The sequence below is a fragment of the Hylobates moloch genome, unplaced genomic scaffold (assembly GCF_009828535.3).
Source record: "Hylobates moloch isolate HMO894 unplaced genomic scaffold, HMol_V3 SCAFFOLD_6, whole genome shotgun sequence".
In the NCBI taxonomy this organism is placed as follows: Eukaryota; Metazoa; Chordata; class Mammalia; order Primates; family Hylobatidae; genus Hylobates; species Hylobates moloch.
In genome coordinates this window covers 33,031,867-33,050,581 of record NW_026652281.1, presented here as the reverse complement: position 1 = coordinate 33,050,581, position 18,715 = coordinate 33,031,867, and the positions used below count along the sequence as shown (strand labels likewise).

At 37.5% G+C, this 18,715-nt stretch overlaps 1 protein-coding gene and 1 long non-coding RNA gene across 4 annotated transcripts in view; one reads left to right on the top strand and one right to left on the bottom strand.

The window, feature by feature from the left end:
- The window catches only part of TMED7 (transmembrane p24 trafficking protein 7), a 45,183-nt gene that overhangs the window by 20,794 nt on the left and 5,674 nt on the right, over window positions 1–18,715 (bottom strand). The window contains exons 3-4 of one of the 3 annotated variants that reach the window (XM_058440598.1): window positions 14,335–14,462; window positions 11,446–12,688 (exon numbers count right to left, since the gene is read on the bottom strand). In XM_058440598.1, the coding sequence (XP_058296581.1) occupies window position 12,688; window positions 14,335–14,462 (129 nt within the window). In that variant the 3' untranslated portion in view covers window positions 11,446–12,687. Of the gene's footprint in view, window positions 1–11,445; window positions 12,689–13,711; window positions 14,463–18,715 lie in introns of those variants that run through there. The other 2 variants (XM_032156622.2, XM_032156621.2) reach the window with 2 other exon arrangements.
- On the top strand, window positions 2,906–18,706 carry LOC116470922 (uncharacterized). Its single transcript, XR_004248685.2, has 4 exons — window positions 2,906–3,501; window positions 3,842–3,952; window positions 17,430–17,490; window positions 18,355–18,706. It is a non-coding gene; the product is annotated as an uncharacterized LOC116470922 (long non-coding RNA).

The following is an 18,715-nucleotide window of genomic DNA, read 5'->3' as shown; positions in this document are numbered from 1 at the left end:
TACCTGTTGCTGGTACCATTCAAAGAGTCTCCAAATGTTAGATTATTGCTTCCTATTTCCTACAGCCCCTATTGGTGGCGGGAGGGGGACAAAGTAACTGCCCCCCACCAAATATTATTACATACTCTTTTTAGTGAACTGGATATTTTTCTTCTATTTTGTGTATCTGAAAATGAAAACTGATGGTAAAGGGCAAATCTCCAAATCAGGAAGAGATTTTATAAAAACACAGAATTTAAAGGCAAACTGTCCATCTTATCAAAATTAGGCTCAAAAGAAAAATGGTTGTGTATTTTTAATATTAGGGAACTCAAGCAACCAACAATGTTTTAAAGGTGCCATAAGCTTCATGGAATACTAGAGAGTAGCATTCAGTATTTAACAGCAACCTACCACACAGGCCTAGCCGCAAAAGAGATCTTGCTGAAATAGCACAGTAACCACTGAGACAGTATGCTAACAGAGAAGTGAGGGAGTACAGTGTGGAATGGTCTAGCAGACACCAACTGCAGGCAAAGGCAACAGCAGCACAATCAGTGTTACTACAGTGGAGTGGACGAGAGGGAAGTCAGGAGATGAGTTCAGAGAAGTAGTCAGGGACTGGATCACACAGGGCTTTAAAGCCATTGTAAGTCTGTTTTTTCTTTTCCTTTTTTTTTTTTTGTGATTCTGATGAGAAGCCACCACGTTTTGAAGGGAAATGAAAGTTCTGAGTACGTATGACAAAAATCACTGCTGTTTGGGAAAGACTGTAGAGGAACAAGGGCAGAGGCAGAGACTTCTCAATCACGTAGGTAGGAAAGGACTGTGGCTTAGCTTAGAGAGGGAGGGAGAGGTGGGCAGATTTGGGTAGAGTCAACAGAATTTGTTGGACGCTTGGATGCGGAGTTTGACCTAAAAAGAGAAGTCAAGGGTAAATTCCTAGAATTCCGGCCTACTTGAATGGCAATAACTGGGGCTGTTTATTGAGATAAGGGAGGGAGCTGAGGGGAAACAGAGGGAGAACTTGGTGAGTGTGGCATCAGTAGTTCTGTCTGTCGATACTAAATTTAAATGTCTATCAGACTTCCAAGTGGAGATGCTGAGTAAACAGCTGGACATACACATCTGGAGCTCAGAAGAGAACTAAAGCTAGAAATAAAATTTTGGAAGTCATCAGCTGATAGATATTATTTATAGCCAAGGAATATGGGTTGGGATACAAATTGTCCTAGGAGAAAGTATGGCTAGAAAAATATGGCCAAGAAATGAACTCTGTGGCATACTAAGATTTAGTGGTGGGGAAGCCTGGAGACACAATGAAGCAGAATGAAATGCAGGAGAATATGGTGACCTGGAAGCCAAGTGAAGAAGAAAGAATATTAGTGAAGAACATCAGTGAAGAAGAAAGAATATTAACGAGGAGGGAGTGATCAAATGTTGCTGAGGGGTCAGGAAAGATGAGAACTGTGCACAGACACTGGATTTCACAAGACAGTCATTGGCAACGTCAGGACCATATAGGGGGTAATGGGGACAAAAAGCCTCAGATGAGAGGTGGTAGGAAGAAACAGGGGAAATGAAAATGGAGACTTAGAGGTAAATCTTTCAAAGAGGATTTTTGTTTGTTATAAAAAGAAGCAAAGTAGTGGAGCGGGATCTAGAATAGGATGTGTGGTCTAGTGGGGATTAAAGACAAAAGATTTAACAGCAGATATTTGTTAAATAAATACATTTTAAGAATAGCATAAGGAACAAATGACTCAACAGATAGATAGGTGCTCACGATTCAACAGTGTAAACATGGTTTATACTTCAAGTTCCATACAGTAAGACGTACATGTCACATTTACTTTGCTTCAAATGTAGGTGTCAATACTCTATACCTGCTTATCAATTTTCTCATTTGAATGAGATATAAAGTGGAGTTGCTTAACTCCATTTATAACCAACCTACAACTTCAAAATATTAAAATGTAAGGATTGATGGGCTGATAGGTGCAGCAAACCACCATGGCACACGTTTATCTATGTAACAAACCTGCATGTCCTGCACGTGTATCCCAGAACATAAAATTAAATTAAATTAAACAATAAAAAAATAGAAATACAGATTCTGGAAATCAAGCTTACCAAATTAAACCTTTAGAGGTGGGGGATGCATTTTAAACAAAAGTCCCAAATGCGTCTAAACATCAGGCTTGTTTGAAAAACACTCATCTAAGGAATACTAAACACTTGGAGAACGACAAGTTCTCCTTTGTAGACGTGCAATGTGGGTTCAGGGGATGACACTTCCACACTGTATAATGGTGTATTTTTACCTCCAGATCATATAGCCTTTCTCACTCTTGCTTTCCAAAATTAAAAGGATAAATTAAAAAATAATAATAAATATGAGAATATTTTAAAATACTTTCTTTAAAAAAAAAAAGTTTACTACCATGGAAAGCTGGAGAGGTCCTAATATACTGAAAACTAGCTCACAGCTGCCAGTCAAATTATTTTTATCCAAATTAGCTTTGGACAAAAAGCCAAGTAGGAAAACCCATGCCGAAACCTCCAGCACTGGCTCAGTGTGCCTGGCAGGGGCTCATGCAGAGCCTTTAGAGCATTTAAGACTCTGGGCTATTTGCTTATGGTTCTGAGGTGTCTTTTCGAAAATGGGTTTTCTAGTCAAAATGAAACAAAAAGGCAGACAGCTGTGTGGATTTTCCCTTCAGAGTAAGCCAAGTGAAGGAAAGGCCTGCCCGCCCCCCCTGGGGACAGCAGCGCCAGCACCCGCGCTGTCGGGTCGGGTGGGCTGGGGAGGTAGCGCACGCGGCCCGGCCCCCAGCCCACCCCGCGCCCCTGACGGTCTGGCCCCCAACCCACCCCGCGCCCCCGGCGGCGGCCTCCGCCCTAGCGCTCTTTACTTGCCTGCAGGCGAGCGCCACCACGGTCAGCCCGCGGCTTTTCTGTCTTCCTTTCTGGCCCAGCGAGCGCGCCCAGGCGGTGGGCGTCTTGCCCCGGGCGTCGAGAAGCTGGGGCCGTCCCGTACGCGGCGGGCCGCAACCCAGTCCCCGCGACCACAGCACCCTGCTCGCCGCCGCGCTTGCAGAGCCGGGACACGCGTGAATCGGGCGCTCGCAGTGGCCTCACCCTTGGAGGTCGCCGCTCGTCAGGCCTGACTGCTGTTGGCGCCCGCCCCGCCGCCCCCGAGGGGCCGCTCGAGGCCGGGCTGCTGCTTGGCCGCGGCGGGCCCCACCCGGGACGTGGCGCTGCGGGCCGGGGAGGTCCAGCTGCGAGTCAGGGGTTAATGTGGCGGGTTAACTCTAGGCAGAAGGAAGGAGCTCGCAAAGAAGGGTGGAGGAGGGGAAACCGCAATGGGGAACTGTCACCGAGGCTAGTGGACTCTCCCTGCGCTTTTTTTTTTTTTTGGCATGTACCCCAAAAGCCAGACGTCGAGGCCCAGAAAGATCTGGAAAGGAATTCCACCATGTTTGCTCCTTACAGACCAGACAAACCCTAGATCCTTCAGAGGTACAGCGCCTCTCCTGGTTCCCTAAGATAGTCTCGACTTTTCCTGTCCCTTTGCGGCCCTCTCACTTGACTACTGCAGCCAACCATACCCCTGATTAGGGGGTGCAGCACATCAGCCTCTGCCCCCCAAAAACTACCCTGAGAAAGATCCCTTTTCTCAGGTTCGTTCTCCACAACCGAACAGATTGGAATTCCAATGAATATCGAGAGAACAAAAAAGCAATTAGTTAAATGAAGCGTAAGAAGCCTTATAAAGCCCCAATGCTGCCTCAGGCACCCAATCCTAGTCATAATCTAACAGCTCCAGTTCAGAAATCTCCTCTCGCCTTTTAATTCTCAGGCAATCCCTACTCCCTGCCAAAGGAGAACCCAGTTACTGAACATCGGATGACACCATGGATGGTAAATTGGGAGTGCAGGTCCATACCTAGGTCTCAGAAGCACAGTACAGGTAAAGCTAAGAGTTATTTCCTCCTCTTTCCCCATCCAACAATAGGATGCCTTACTGAAGGTAGGCACTTCCGGTAGTAATTACTTGGTGAAATGCCGCCAATGTAGTCAGAAATACCGTACTATGTACCGTATCAACACAATTCATTATTCACGCAGTTGATTCTCCAACCACTGCACCTCCCAGCAATTCTACCTAAACTCTTTGGGTAAGCAGTGGCCTCCTAAATCCAACTGATAGTTTTGTTGCCCTCGTTTTTCCTGGGAGTCTCTTTGGCGATTGACAAAGTCGACCATTGTCTCCCAACACTGTGTTTCCTTGATGTTGACAACCCCACTTTGCCTTTATGCTCATCCTGCTTGTTAAAATTCTTCTTTCAGGCCGGGCGCAGTGGCTCACGCCTGTAATCCCAGCACTTTGGGAGGCCGAAGCGGGCGAATCACGAGGTCAGGAGATGGAGATCATCCTGGCTAACATGGTGAAACCCCGTCTCTACTAAAAAAGACAAAAAATTAGCCGGGCGTAGTGGCGGCTGCCTGTAGTCCCAGCTACTTGGGAGGCTGAGGCAGGACAATGCCGTGAACCCGGGAGGCGGAGCTTGCAGTGAGCCGAGATTGCGCCACTGCACTCCAGCCTGGGCGACAGAGCGAGACTCCATCTCAAAAAAAAAGAAGTGAGACAATTTCAGATCCATGCATTGCTAATGGGGACAGCGAATCTTCTAGTGGGCAATTTCTAGCTACATACCTGGTTATTCACATTCAAGAAAGGAGGGGACGACATGACAAACTGATAAATATACTGACTTACAGGCAGTGTCTAATGGATTGTCCAGCTTTTAGGTTCTTGGAAAGAACAAAATGGAAAATTTGTAAAAGATCTGTCAGTGAGACTTACAGATAACCCTCTTGGAGTGGTGAGGGCATGTGAAGATATTCATGTCCCACTTAAGTGCCTAACAGGATGCATCAGGTGGAGAAGATTTTCAGTAATAAGGGGAACAAGATGAATTGTCTGGTAGATGTCAGTCTTTTTCTCCAGCCAACCCAGGGCTTGGTTAATGGGGCCATGTACCAAGTGGCTATCAAAGCAGTGACAGAGGTTCAATAGTATGGTCTTCTCCTCACCTACACTATTTGGCTACTATCATTGCTGAGTGTCCAACCTGGCAACATTGTGGAGTGTGACTGTATTTCCAAGGCTGGACTCCTAATATGGCATTATTCTCAATGAGACTTGCTGGCAACCTGGTAACATGATGGTTACACTGGGCAATTTCCATAAGAAATAGGTAGCACTTTGTCTTCACAAAGATAATTCACATTTAGGGTATGAATCTGCATTCTCTGCCTGCAGTGTTTCCACTGGCACTAATATTCTTGATATTTCTGAAGGTTTTATCCATTGTGTAGGAATCCCAGAAACATTTCTTCCAACCAGGTACACAGTTTATGGCAATGGAAGTGAATTCAATGGTTTTAACACATGCTTTATCTCTTAAAGTAGCTAGCTTGATAGAACAGTTGAGTGGCAAAATGAGAGCTCGGTTACAGAGATATCTGGGAGGCAACATCATGAAAAGGTAGGGTGGTGTCCTATAGAATGTGGTATATTAATTTAATAAGCAGTCAATATACAGAGTTGCCTCCCCACTACCAGGATGCACGGGTCTTAGAGCCAAAGGGTGGAAGGAGTGTTTCTGTTCAATAGTATACCTAAGAATCTACATGAATAATTTTTGCTGCCCATTCCCAAAATGTTGGGCTTGGTGGGTTTAGAAATTCTAGAGTCTAAGAGTAGAACACTTCCTTCAGGAAAAAGAATCATGTTTTGATGATTTAGGAGCCGAGACTGGCCTTGGCCTTGGCCTTTTGAGGTTCCTCATGCCATTAAACTAACAGAAAAGCAGCTCAATGGACTGGCCAGGGTAGCTAATTCCAGTTACCAGAGGAAAACTGTGTTTCTGTTATACAATGGAAACAAGAAGGCTATATCTGGAAACTAGGAAATTCACTGGAATGCCTCTTAGTGCTAACAGTCCTAGTCAGTGGAAAACTGCAGCAACCCAGTAAAGACAGGCCTATCAATGGCTCAATTCTGTAGAAATGAAGGTTTAGGTCACTTCATTAGACAAAGAATCCTACCAAGTCAAAATCGTGGAGGAAGGTAAGAAGAAGGATTACTAAGCTTGATTATGGTACTTTATTCCCCCAGAAATAAAACCAAAAGATAGTTTACTGGGACGTTCAAAATCAATAAACTTCTAGCCAGATAAGTCAAGAAAAAAGAGACCAGATGCAAATTACCAATATTAGAAATGAGAGAAGTGACATGACATTCCAGTTATTAAAAGGTTACTATGGAAAGATTATGAACTTTATGCCAGCAAATTCAACAATTTATATGAAATGGAAAAAATCCTTAAAAGACAAACAGTCAAGATGAAACAGATTATTTTAAAAGCCCTAAATCTATCAAAGAAATTAGGGTGTAGTGAAAAATGTGCCCACAAAGAAAACTTCATGTCCAGGTGACTTCAATGGTGAACTCTACCAAACATTTAAGGAAGAAATAATAACAATCCTACACATACTCTTCAAAAAAATTCAAAAGGATTCAATAGAATTCTGAAATCTTCTATTAAGCCAGCATTAGTATCATACTAATCAGAAAAAAGACATTACAAAAACAGAAAACTACAGACCAACATCTCTCATGGATACAGATGTAAGATTCTAAACAAAACTTGAACAAATCAATGATGGTTGAGAATTTTCCAGAACTGACATATTAACCCACAGATCCAAGATGCCAAACAAAGCCTAAGTGGGAAAATACAGTAAAATCCTCACTTATATACAACATAATGAAACTATATACAACATTATGAAACTCAAAAAAAAAATTATAATTGCGAAGAGAAAATCCTGAAAGCAACCAGAGGAAAAAAAAATGGATTAGTCTAAATGGAGCAAAAGACTGACAGGTGACTTCTTCCCAGTAACAGTGGAAGTCAGAATACAAGGGAAAGTTATCTTTACCTTTCCAGATAACCATCCATTTCAAGGGGGAAAAAAATGTCCTTCAAAAAGAAGGCAAAATAACGACATTTCAAAAAACAAGAACAAAGTAAATGTGCCACCAGGTGACCTGCACTAAAGTAAATTCTAAACATATACTCAGGCAAAAGAAAAATTACTCCAGATGGAAGCTCAAAGACACAGCAAGGAATGGAGAGTAAGAAAGGTGGCGAATTTGTGGGTAAATCTAAGTCAATATTAACTATATAAAACAATAGTAATAACCTACATTTAAAGAGATACAACATATGTGACAACCACATATATAAGCTGGGAGGAAAGTAAATGGAATTAAAGTGTTCTAAGGCTACTGCACTGCCCAGAAGTCTGGGCAAGTTTAGGCATTGATAAGTCAGAGACGCATAATGAAATTTCTAGAATAACCATGAACAGAAATATATACAATGTCCAATCTAATAGGTAGAGGAAAAAAAGGAGTAACAAAAACAAAACTATCAAAAAAAAAAAAAAAGAGTAGAGAAAAAGGAACATAGAACAGATAGGACACATAGTAATAGTAACAACAATATGATATAAACAAGACACCTCTAAAAACTAAGTATACATAAAGGCTGAAAGTAAAACTGTGGAAAATGATATACGACACAAGTGCTAGCCAAACAAAAGCTGGTATAGCTACATTAATATCAAATAAAATTAATTTTAAGGCAAAATTTATTAGTGGAAATAAAGATAATTTTGTAATGATAAAGCTTCTTTCAATTAACCTGGAAAATATAACAATTATACATTTGTATCCCAATACAAAATAGAAAAATAGAGAAATTGAAAGAATCACACAGACACATCTAAAATCATGCTAGCTGCATTTTAACACAATTCTCTTAGTAATCAAGAGATATATACCAAAAACAAAAAAATCATCACTAAGGATACTGAAGACTTGAAAATTAATGAACATGACTAAAATGATTAATGAACATAAATAACTGTAGAACTTTCTTTTCAAGCACCCTAAAATTAATAAAAACCAGCCACTTATTATGCCATAAAGCAACTGTTAACAGTTACATTTCAAAGAATTTAAATCATATAGAGAATATATCCTCTGATCACAATTCAATTATGTTAAAAATCAACAATAACGGAAAACTTAAATATTCATGTTTGGAAATTATAGTTCCAAATAATATCTATGGATCAAAGTAGTAATGATAATGAAATAAAAAACTTTGCAGTTAGTGAATAACTAAAATGCTAGATATTGAGACTCATGGAAATGAGTCTCATGGAAATTAATTTTTGTTTTCCTTCTTTGTTATTTTTTCTATTTTATTGATTTCAGCTTTTTCTTTTCTATGTTAATTTGTCATATTATTGTAGTGGATGGTTAGCTCCTCAAATTTTCAACTTTCTATTCTGATTTACATATTTAAAGCTATAGATTTCCATCCAAATGCTGCTTTATCTCTTGTGTTAGTTTTCTATGCTGGGTAACAAATGACTACAGGTTTACCTCATTAACCTCATGGAAATGCAAATTAAGCAACGAGGTACCATTACAAGCCTAGATTTTCCATTTTTAAAGTCTAACAATACCAAATGTGGAATCTTTTAATGCTGCTGGTGAAAGCACTGAATAATTACTTTGGAAAAGTTAGGTATCACCTAGTTAATTTGAAGATATACATATCCTATGACCCACCAATTCCATTGCTGGATGTATTCTCAAGAGATCATACACATGTACAACCTGACATATATATAAGAATGTTCATAGTGGCTTTGTTCAAAATAGCAAAAAAGGTGGAACCATCCAAATGTCTTCATGGAAGAAATACACAGTGGTGGTATGTTAATAATAAACACAGTAACAAAAACTATAGCCATCAGGGATGGCATTAAATGTTCAACAAGTCATAAAAAAGTGACATTTCTATTTATTAAATAGAATTTAATACTTTATTAAATTTTATTAATGTTTACTTCTACCTGTTTAGACTATTTTTAAGGAATGTAGACATCGGTACTACTCGAAGTGCGGTCCCATATTGATCCCATATTGATCAATTGTCATTAGCTGATGGAGAGAGAAGCACATGAAGTGAGCAAGCATGCATAAACATTTAGAAATGCTGATAGTAATCTGACAGTGCCAATACATTCACGTACATGATTTTGTATTTATAAAAGTATCACTTTATGATGGTTTAGAAATTATGTTTTAAAAAGTGTGAAAACTAGTATACTTAATTGGTAAAAATACAAAGAAAAGATTATTTGCATTACAAGCAGAATATTGGTTCTCTCTCTCGGGGTGATTCAGGAAACTGACCAGGAAAGGATACATAGGAGCTTTCTAAGGTATTGGCAATGTACATTTCTTAACCTGAGCATTGGGTATATGAGTATCTGTTTTATAACTTTATTTCTCATTAAATTGTACATGTTGAATGCTCTCTTCTATATGATAGATTTCACAAATGTAAAAGTGTAAAAATTTGTTATAGACAGTACAACACCGATTTCTTTAAACGATACACAAATATCTATAAAAAATAACTGAAATACACCAAAAAGAATGATGAAATTCTGGGTAGACTTTGTTCTTTGAACCATTATTAATCAAATTCTTATGCTGTTGCCTTTTCAAGATAGTAGTGATCATTAGGAATCTAAATGATCCAGCACTAAAAACAGAGTATGCCAGACCAGTGTCACTTTTGTATCTAAATTTCAGCAAGGAAGCTGATTCCTAATGATAAAAATAGGATAACATCCTTGTATTTTCCTCCAGAATTTGGAAACTCCTGAGATGGAGAAGTTACTCAGGAGATCAAACATCACCTTTATTGTTAACAAAATTAAAGAATATGTCTTTCAATCTGTAGCAACAGGGACTGGTTAATACCCATATCCCTAAACTGGAAATTAAACCACTCAATTACTGGCACAGTCATATAACCAGGGCTTCCGCTGTGGGGAGATAACGTAAAACTCCCTAAGAAATAAGTCTTTGGACCTATATATTCTCTTCTTCCTCTAGCACCCTTCGAGTCCACTCTGCTTCATTACCTGTGTAACATTAGTTGCTCATACAGCTATCCTATCTACACCATCTAGGTTACGTTCCTGGAGGTCAGACTGTCTTATTCATTTTTTTTTTTTTTTTTGAGACTGAGTCCTGCTCTATCGCCCAGGCTGGACTGCAGTGGTGCAGTCTCGGCTCACTGCAACCTCCACCTCCCAGGTTCAAGTGATTCTCCTGTCTCAGCCTCCTGAGTAGCTGAGATTACAGGCATGCGCCACCATGCCCAATTTTTTGTATTTTTAGTAGAGACAGGGTTTCACCGTGTTGGCCAGGCTAGTCTTGAACACCTGACCTCAGGTGATCTGCCCGCCTTGACCTCCAACAGTGCTGGGATTACAGGCATGAGCCACTGCGCCCAGCCGGTCTTATTCATTTTTGAAATTTCTAGCAGACCATTATGTGCATGAGAGACATTCGAACACTACCATATTTGTGTTATGTATTGTTCATGTAAGAGCCACATGAATAGAAACCATAGTAAGGACTTTAGGAACTAAACAAAGATCAAGAGACCAGAATTAGACTAATGATAAAAATATAATTACTAAGTGCTTGTATATGCTAGGCACTGATCCTCAGTGTTTAATAAACATCTCATTTCATTCTCATTATACCAGATGGCATCACCTTAGCAGCAGATGGAAAACAGAAATATATAGTTAATAAAATCCAAAGTCACACAACCATGACTTGAACTTGACTGTGACTCCAAAGCCAAAGCACTGAACCGCTACTGAGCTGTAATGAAATCAAGATAGCTAAGCCTTCAGAGATCTATCCTTAATTGGTTTTTTGTAAGGCAATATTGCATAGTGCTTGAGAAAGAGGGCTCTGGAGCCAGACTGCTATGGTTCATATTCAAACTCTGCTAATATACTATGTGATATGAGACTTCTTAACCCCTCTATTCCTCACTTTCCTCATCTGTAAAATGGAAATAATACCTTTATTTCATAGAATCATTGCAAAGATTAAATGTGTCAATACAAATACTCAGCACAGCACCTAGCACAAGGTAGGCATTCAATAAATGTTAACCTATACTTATAGTTATTTCCCTGCTGTTTTCGGAGAATTGTGCCCAGGAACCAGACTGTCCCCTCTGACTACATTATTAAGAAAAACATTGATCCAACTAGGTAATATACAAACTAAAGGTAATTTACTTAAAAATTAAGACCTCTTTAGAGCAACTGATGATTTAACTGCTTTTCACCTACACAAACTTTCAGTAAGGAATGCAAAGAGAAGGTTACAAATTAGGCAGTACAGATGTGGTATTTCTCTTTCACCTCTTTCTTGGACAGTCCCTCAGATATTTTAATAAAATACCAAATAAATAATCACTCTCATTACAGAACTGTACTCCAGGCTTTAAGTTTATAAGGAGCTTTAGAAAGATTTAAATCCTGACAGAAACAAGTGAAGTCAGTGTGTTGAAAGATTTTTTTTATTCTACAAGAAATTGATAGGTGCGATCCTGTTAAAGAAATTTCTTTTCAAAAGTAAATGAAAAACCCCTCTGAATTATTTATATATTAATTTAATTTTTTGAAAACAATAGTCATAGGGCCTGCTTTGTCCTATTTAACTATAAATGTTACACATTTACAAACTGAAACAAAAATGCATAGTACAGAGATTTAAATGAAATCTTCGAAAGAATAAATTTGCTTTTCAGTCCACTGTATTTTCAAAATTGATTATCACCAAGCTTGGATGAAAGCTGTGAACCACAAACCATTTGTTTCTTTAATAGAAAAAAGAATGTGTAGATTATTAGCAAAGTAATACCTTAAAATGTATTTTCACACAGTTGAAATTTTAGTATAAACTTGTATATCAAGTTGCTTTCCATTATTTATTCTACTTTAAAAATATATACAACTATGATGTTCAAATATGTATTCTGAGCCATTATGTCCAAACATAAATATTTGGGAAATTCAAACTGCTGCAACAAGTTAGGAAAGGATTAAGGAAAAATGATGAGCTACAAATTATGTAGTTGGAGGAAGAAAAAAATGTTACTTAGCATTTATGTCTGGATAGGTATGTATTTTCTAATTTACATATACATATCCAGTTGAGTATAGACAACCATCAAAATGTAACCAGTTACACAGAGACTAGACTAAGCCCACACTATTTTCTATAACAGGTAACAGTAGTGATTTCAAAAATTTTAATATCTCAATAGTTTCACCAAAAATTATTTGTGGTAATATGCTAATATTCTGAAGTTTTGAGAGGCACAGATTAAATGAGTACACTATCTATGCCAAACTCAGCAAGTCTATAACTTACTGTTTAATTATGGTATAAGTATCTGAACATAATAGCATAGAGAGGCAACCAGAAAAGGACATTTTACATATGCCCATGCTGATCAATCACATTAACATAAGTGCTTAAAACTTTCAAATTTAAATATAAAGGGACACTTACAAAGCCGCAAGACAACTTCAGTACAAAAACCCAAATTGATAAATCCGCAAAATCTTAAACTTCTTAATCCATTGATAAATATTAAGGAGTAGCTGGTCTTCAAATATCTTTAAAAAAGGGTTGAAAACATGTTCACCCTTTGCTATACTGCGGCATCTGAAATTATCAAGCATGACAACTTGAATTTGTTTTGCTCTTCCACGCAAGAAGTATATATATGCATTTTAAGATAGCTTAGAATTAAGAGTTAACTTCTAGTCAGTACTGATAAGTGACTAGGATGGCTATCCAATCAGTATTCTATGGTATCACATATCAAAGTCTCTACAATATGACAGTCTTGTCTTGTACAGAACTCATCACTTTTGGGTAGGGAAGAGAGGCATGGCAGAAAAGCAGTTGCAATTAAAAAAAAAAAAAACAGCAGAAAAGCTTTAAATATCTATATAATTTTGAATCATCTTGTATTCTATCAGATAATACTTGGAACAAAATCTTATTTCAATCAGCTCAATCTATACAAGGTATAAGATGCAAACACAATGTAAACCCTATAGTCTACAGAATATGCACTATTTAATACTCATTAAATAAAGAAAAGTCAATGAAGATTACCAAATAAGAAACACATTGCATTCTAAATTTTTAAATCACTTCAGGGTAGCTAACCAGAAACTACAGAAACAAAATATGCAAGACAAAAAAAAAGAAAAAAGGAGAGCAACTAACTTTTCAGTGCATCACACCCATGAGGATAAAATGTATGGCACTTATGTGTGACACTAATACTAACAATTGTTAATTTAAGCTGGGAATGACTCAGATATTAAAGTCATATAAGGGCAAAAGCCAGCCAATTAAAATGTTAAAATTAAACATATCACCTTTTTTCTTTGTAAAAGCACTGAAAATGTAATGAGTACGGGTAACTCACTAAAAATTTTCCTATTTCATTTGCCCCCATTATAGTGTCTTAAATTATTCTGTAATATTTCTACCTGTTACAAACAGTCTGATATTTAAGGCCTGTATAAACTCTTTTATGCTACTGAAACTACTGTTTTCTGTGTGCTACAAATGCCTTTATGAAAAAATAGTATAGCTGGTTATAAATCATAAACCCCAAAAACAAAAGTCTGACATTTTCTAAGCTAGTGAGAAATAAATTTTACCACGATGTATCAATATTAACTAACATTCCTATGGTAGATTTATTTTTCCTCCATAAAACTGAACAGTGCAGAATAGGGCTTGGGCTACAGTTCATCACATTTGGTTTTCTTATTAACAATTAAAAGGCAATTTTCTTCCTCCCTAACACATGTAGACATTAAATCTAAGGTTTTTAAAATATCAACTACCTATAAGAAAAGTAGTCTTAAATGGTTAAAAGGAATCAAAATACCAAAGTTTAGTGTGCGAAGAGTAGATATAAACAACCGAGAACAGAGTAGATCATTGGTGCTGAATATTTAACATGAATAGCCCAAAATGAGTTCCAAAGTTTTTCCACCTTTACAAATAAAAAAAGGTGTCCTTTCCACAGTTTGGGAATATGCATTGTACATCCCTCCCAACAAGTGTATGAGTAAGGTTTTAAAAATGTTGCCAATATTAAGTTCTTCAGTACCTAAAATTAATTAGAGGACAGCAATATTACAGTGGCAATGGTGCATCAATTCTCAAAACGTAGTTATGATCCAACACGAGTTGTGGTGGTTCTTTTATCTGAGAAAAAGCTTTTCAAAAGAAATACCTGCCCTATGCTAACCACCAGAAGAATGAGGGCTTCTCCTACTGACCAATAGGCCACTCTTGTATTTAGATCCTCTGCTCGGCTTCGGCCTTGAGCTTCTCTTAAACGGAAATGAGTCTGATAATCGATGACAGACTTCAGAGCTTCATGAATTGAAACACAGGCAGATTCCATCTGTAGAGAAATAGTTTTCAGTCAGTATGTGTGATACTTTCTGTAGGCTTCATCTATCATATTCAGCTTTTCTTTCAATTTGATCTCAATTCCTCTTCTGACTAACATGCTACTAATTTGGCATTCATTCATACATTTACGCCAGTTGTCCTTGCAATGAAACCCCCCTGCTCATTTTCACTGGGACAACTGTTAAGGCTAGAGATCTCATGAAGCAGCTGTTTTCCCCAACTGAGATGTCACAGCCATGGTATCAGTAAGGGGGCAGATGGAACACTAAGCTAACAATAGCAGAAATACTTATCAGCTAAGGTTGGTGACTACAGAATTTCCAGCCCAAGTTCTTTAAAGAAGAATTAGGAGGAAGAGAATGGCAGTGAGCTCACCAATAATGAGAATATAAGTCAAAGTCCAAATATCTATAAAAATAAAGCATAGTACAAAAAAAAAGCTGAATTAGTCAAAGCTCTTTGAACTATGTTTAAAACAGCCACAACATCAAAATTGTTAGTAACTTTTAAATCCAAAAGGGATATATCAGAATAGGAATGACTTTTTTTTTTTTACATTTATCTATTTGTTAAATCAGCCTTTTACCTCATGCCAGTCAACTAAACCAATATGTATGTTCCCAACAGGATGCAAGTTTCAGTTTCACTGTGTAATCAATTTGTGAGCCTTTAGCTGATAACAGCTTGCCTTTTTATACATTTATTATACCATCTGTTTTGAGAAAGGTTAAATGACTAGTTTTTTTGTATACCATGGTTTAATATTTTTCTACTGCTGCAAACTTAATCCTAGTGGTAAAATACATGTTTTATTATTATTTTATGCAACAAGCCTGTATTAAGAGTTTTAAAAACAAATCTAAGTTTGTTTCAATTTTAGTTAAGGAATATAGAAATTAGAAAATAATGTTTAATAAAGTTCTGCCAAAGTAAGTATGAAAGGAATAATTATTAAAATATTCTATTAAAAGTGCTTTTAAAAAATGTAAGAAATTGGCTGGGCGCGGTGGCTCACGCCTGTAATCCCAGCACTTTGGGAGGCCGAGGCGGGCGGATCACGAGGTCAGGAGATCGAGACCATGGTGAAACCCCGTCTCTACTAAAAATACAAAAAATTAGCCGGGCGCGGTGGCAGGCGCCTGTAGTCCCAGCTACTCGGAGATGCTGAGGCAGGAGAATGGCATGAACCCGGGAGGCGGAGCTTGCAGTGAGCCGAGACTGTGCCACTGCACTCCAGCCTGGGCGACAGAGCGAGACTCCGTCTCAAAAAAAAAAAAAAAAAAAAAAATGTAAGAAATTATGAGGCCAACAAACTGCATTAACCTATTAGAAGGCTCAAATATTTTTGTTGTCCTTGCTTTGTTTGGGCCCCTAGGAATGAAAAATTTGCAAAACTGTGGTAAAATGATTCCGAATTTGTGATGAGGAGCTACAGAGAGATATGCTTCTAGCATTTCTTTGCTGTGTATTCTCAGAATGGCATATTGCCCAAGGATTCTTCACCTGGAAAGTACACATAAAGGCAAGGAGTTGACACAAATGTAGAATGTTTAGGAACTCCTTTAAGCCTGTCCATGGGGTATGGGTTAAGAACTACTGAATTAGAGAAAATCACAGAAATTAAACTACATGCATTCTACAACTTTTGAGATGTGACTTTTTTTTTTTTTTGAGATGGAGTCTCGCTCTGTCACCCAGGCTGGAGTGCAATGGTGCGATCTTGGTTCACTGAAACTTCCACCTCCAGGTTCAAGCGATTCTCCTGCCTCAGCCTTCTGAGTAGCTGGGATTACAGGCGCACTCCACCACACCCAGCTAATTTTTATATTTTTAGTAGAAACGGGGTTTTACCATGTTGGTCAGGCTGGTCTCGAACTACTGACCTCAAGATCTGCCCGCCTCAGCCTCCCAAAGTGCTGGGATTACAGGCGTAAGCCACCATGCCTGGCCGGAGATGTGATTTTTAAAAAACTTTTACAGTGAAAACTTCCATACATATTCAAAAGTATTGAGAAAAGTACAATGAACCCCCACCATGTCAATAAAGATTAACACATGGCTAATCTTGCTTCATCTACATTCTCCACGTATTTTCCCCAATTATTTTTAAAGCAAATCTCAGATATTTTATCACTTCAGCGACAAATACTTTTATACTTTATTTCTAAAAGATAACACTTTTTAAAAACATAACCCCAATAGTATTATAACCATGAAATAATTTAAAACAGTTCCTTAAAGTCAGGAAATAGTGTTCAAATTTCCCCTATTGTTTCAAAATTGGTTTTCAAATAAGAATCCAAGTAAGGTTAACACAATCATTTGGCTGATGTAAGTCTTCGTTAATCTTTAGGCTTTCTTCCTTGTTTTTTCTTTTTTCCTTGCCATCTACCCCTATCTTGTGGCATTTCCCACTTCCTGGATTTTGTTGATTGCATTCCCATGCTATTCCTTTATCCTCTGTATTTCTTGTAAACTGGCATTTGGAGCTAGAGACTTGATGGAATTCAGGTGCAATGTTCTGGGTGGGAACGTCTAGTAGTCAGTGTTGTGTACTTCTTACTGCATGTTATCATAAGGCACATAATGTCTAGTTATCTCTCCATTTGTGAATGATCATTCAGTCTGATCCGCTCAGTATAAAGTTCCCCATCAGCCTTTTACTTAATGGTTTTAGTAGTGACTGGTGATCATTGCCTACTCTAAATCCATCATTTTATCAACAGGTAAAAAATAGTGAGAGTAAAACTCTTATCATTTATTCTGCATTACTAGCCGGTAATTTTCAATTTTGTAGTATGAAAAGTTGCTTTATAACTATCCCTATTATATGATACATTATCTTTTTGAAAGCAGAAAAATAAGACTGAGAAAAATTAAAAAATGTAGCATGGATAAAGACGGCTATGATACTAACTGCTTTATTACCATTCATTTCTTCTATTTACCCACTTAGGTTTTTAGAACAAGCCACCTTATACAAGTTAAAATTCATGAAGGAATGGATACAGGTTAAAGTAATGGCCCCAAAGAAATATCATTTTACAAAGCAAGGTGTCTTTCACACAAGACCTTAAAATAAAGAGAACATTTCTAAAATTAAGAGTATTTGAATATATCTTGCTAATTCTAACAACAGTTTTATGAATTAAGGCTTTTACACATTCTTAAAGCTGTTTCTTTCACCATGACTTTGGCCAAGAGACTAAATAGAACCTGGGAACACTAAAATACCAGTTTAAGTTTTTAACGAATAAGTGGTAAATAATTCTTTTTCATGCCTAATTGAGTAACTTTTAGATATGATCTAAGCCCATACAGGTTGAGTATCCCTTATCCAAAATGTTTGGGACCAGAAATGCTTTGAATTTCAGATTTTTTCTGATTTTGGAATGTCTACATATACATAACGAGTTATCTTTGTGATGGAACCCAGGTCTAGACATGACATTCATTTATGTTTCATATATGCCTTATATATGCAGCCTTAAGGCAACTGTATATGATATTTTCAATGATGTGTCATGAGATCAGATGTACAATCTTCCACTTGTGGCATCAGGTTGGAGCTAAAAGTTTTGGATTTTGAAGCATTTTGGATTTTGCTCTATTTGAACTAGAAATAAAACAGTCCTCATCACCTAAGCAATAGCTGTTCACTGGATTTAAATTTTTTACGCTTTCTCTATTTCTCCAAAATAAATCTGAATTCAGCTTTTGTAACTATTTTTGTGAGATGCCTTACCATTAATCTTCAATATTTCACCTAAAGTTACAGCACAAGTTACTGTTACAGCAGCTTGAGTAACACTAAGTAACGGTATTAAAGGCTATCATATGGTATTATTTATCTACTAATTTAGGCATTATTTTGCTTCCAGTTACACCAGCCTCCTGAGTATGACGGCAACATTCCTTCAGGGATTAAAGAAAATGCTTCAGAAGATTGGAACACTGCTCAGCCTTCCCAAACTTCTTTTAGCACTGATGTTTCTACCTTAGTGATCTTCCTCCTTATTTTAATGCTTGTTTCTCTTTACAATTAAAAGTTCATAAAATCTTTCAACATTATTTTTCACTATAAAAGTCTGCAGTTCTCTGTGAAATGCCTACATGTAAGAATTAAGATAGATTTTAAAGGCTGTCAGTCTCAAAATTCCATGCTCATCAGTTGGTGCATGATATTAAATTATGCTTTTTTCCTCCTTTTAAATATACCAACATTATATTGCTGATTTTTTT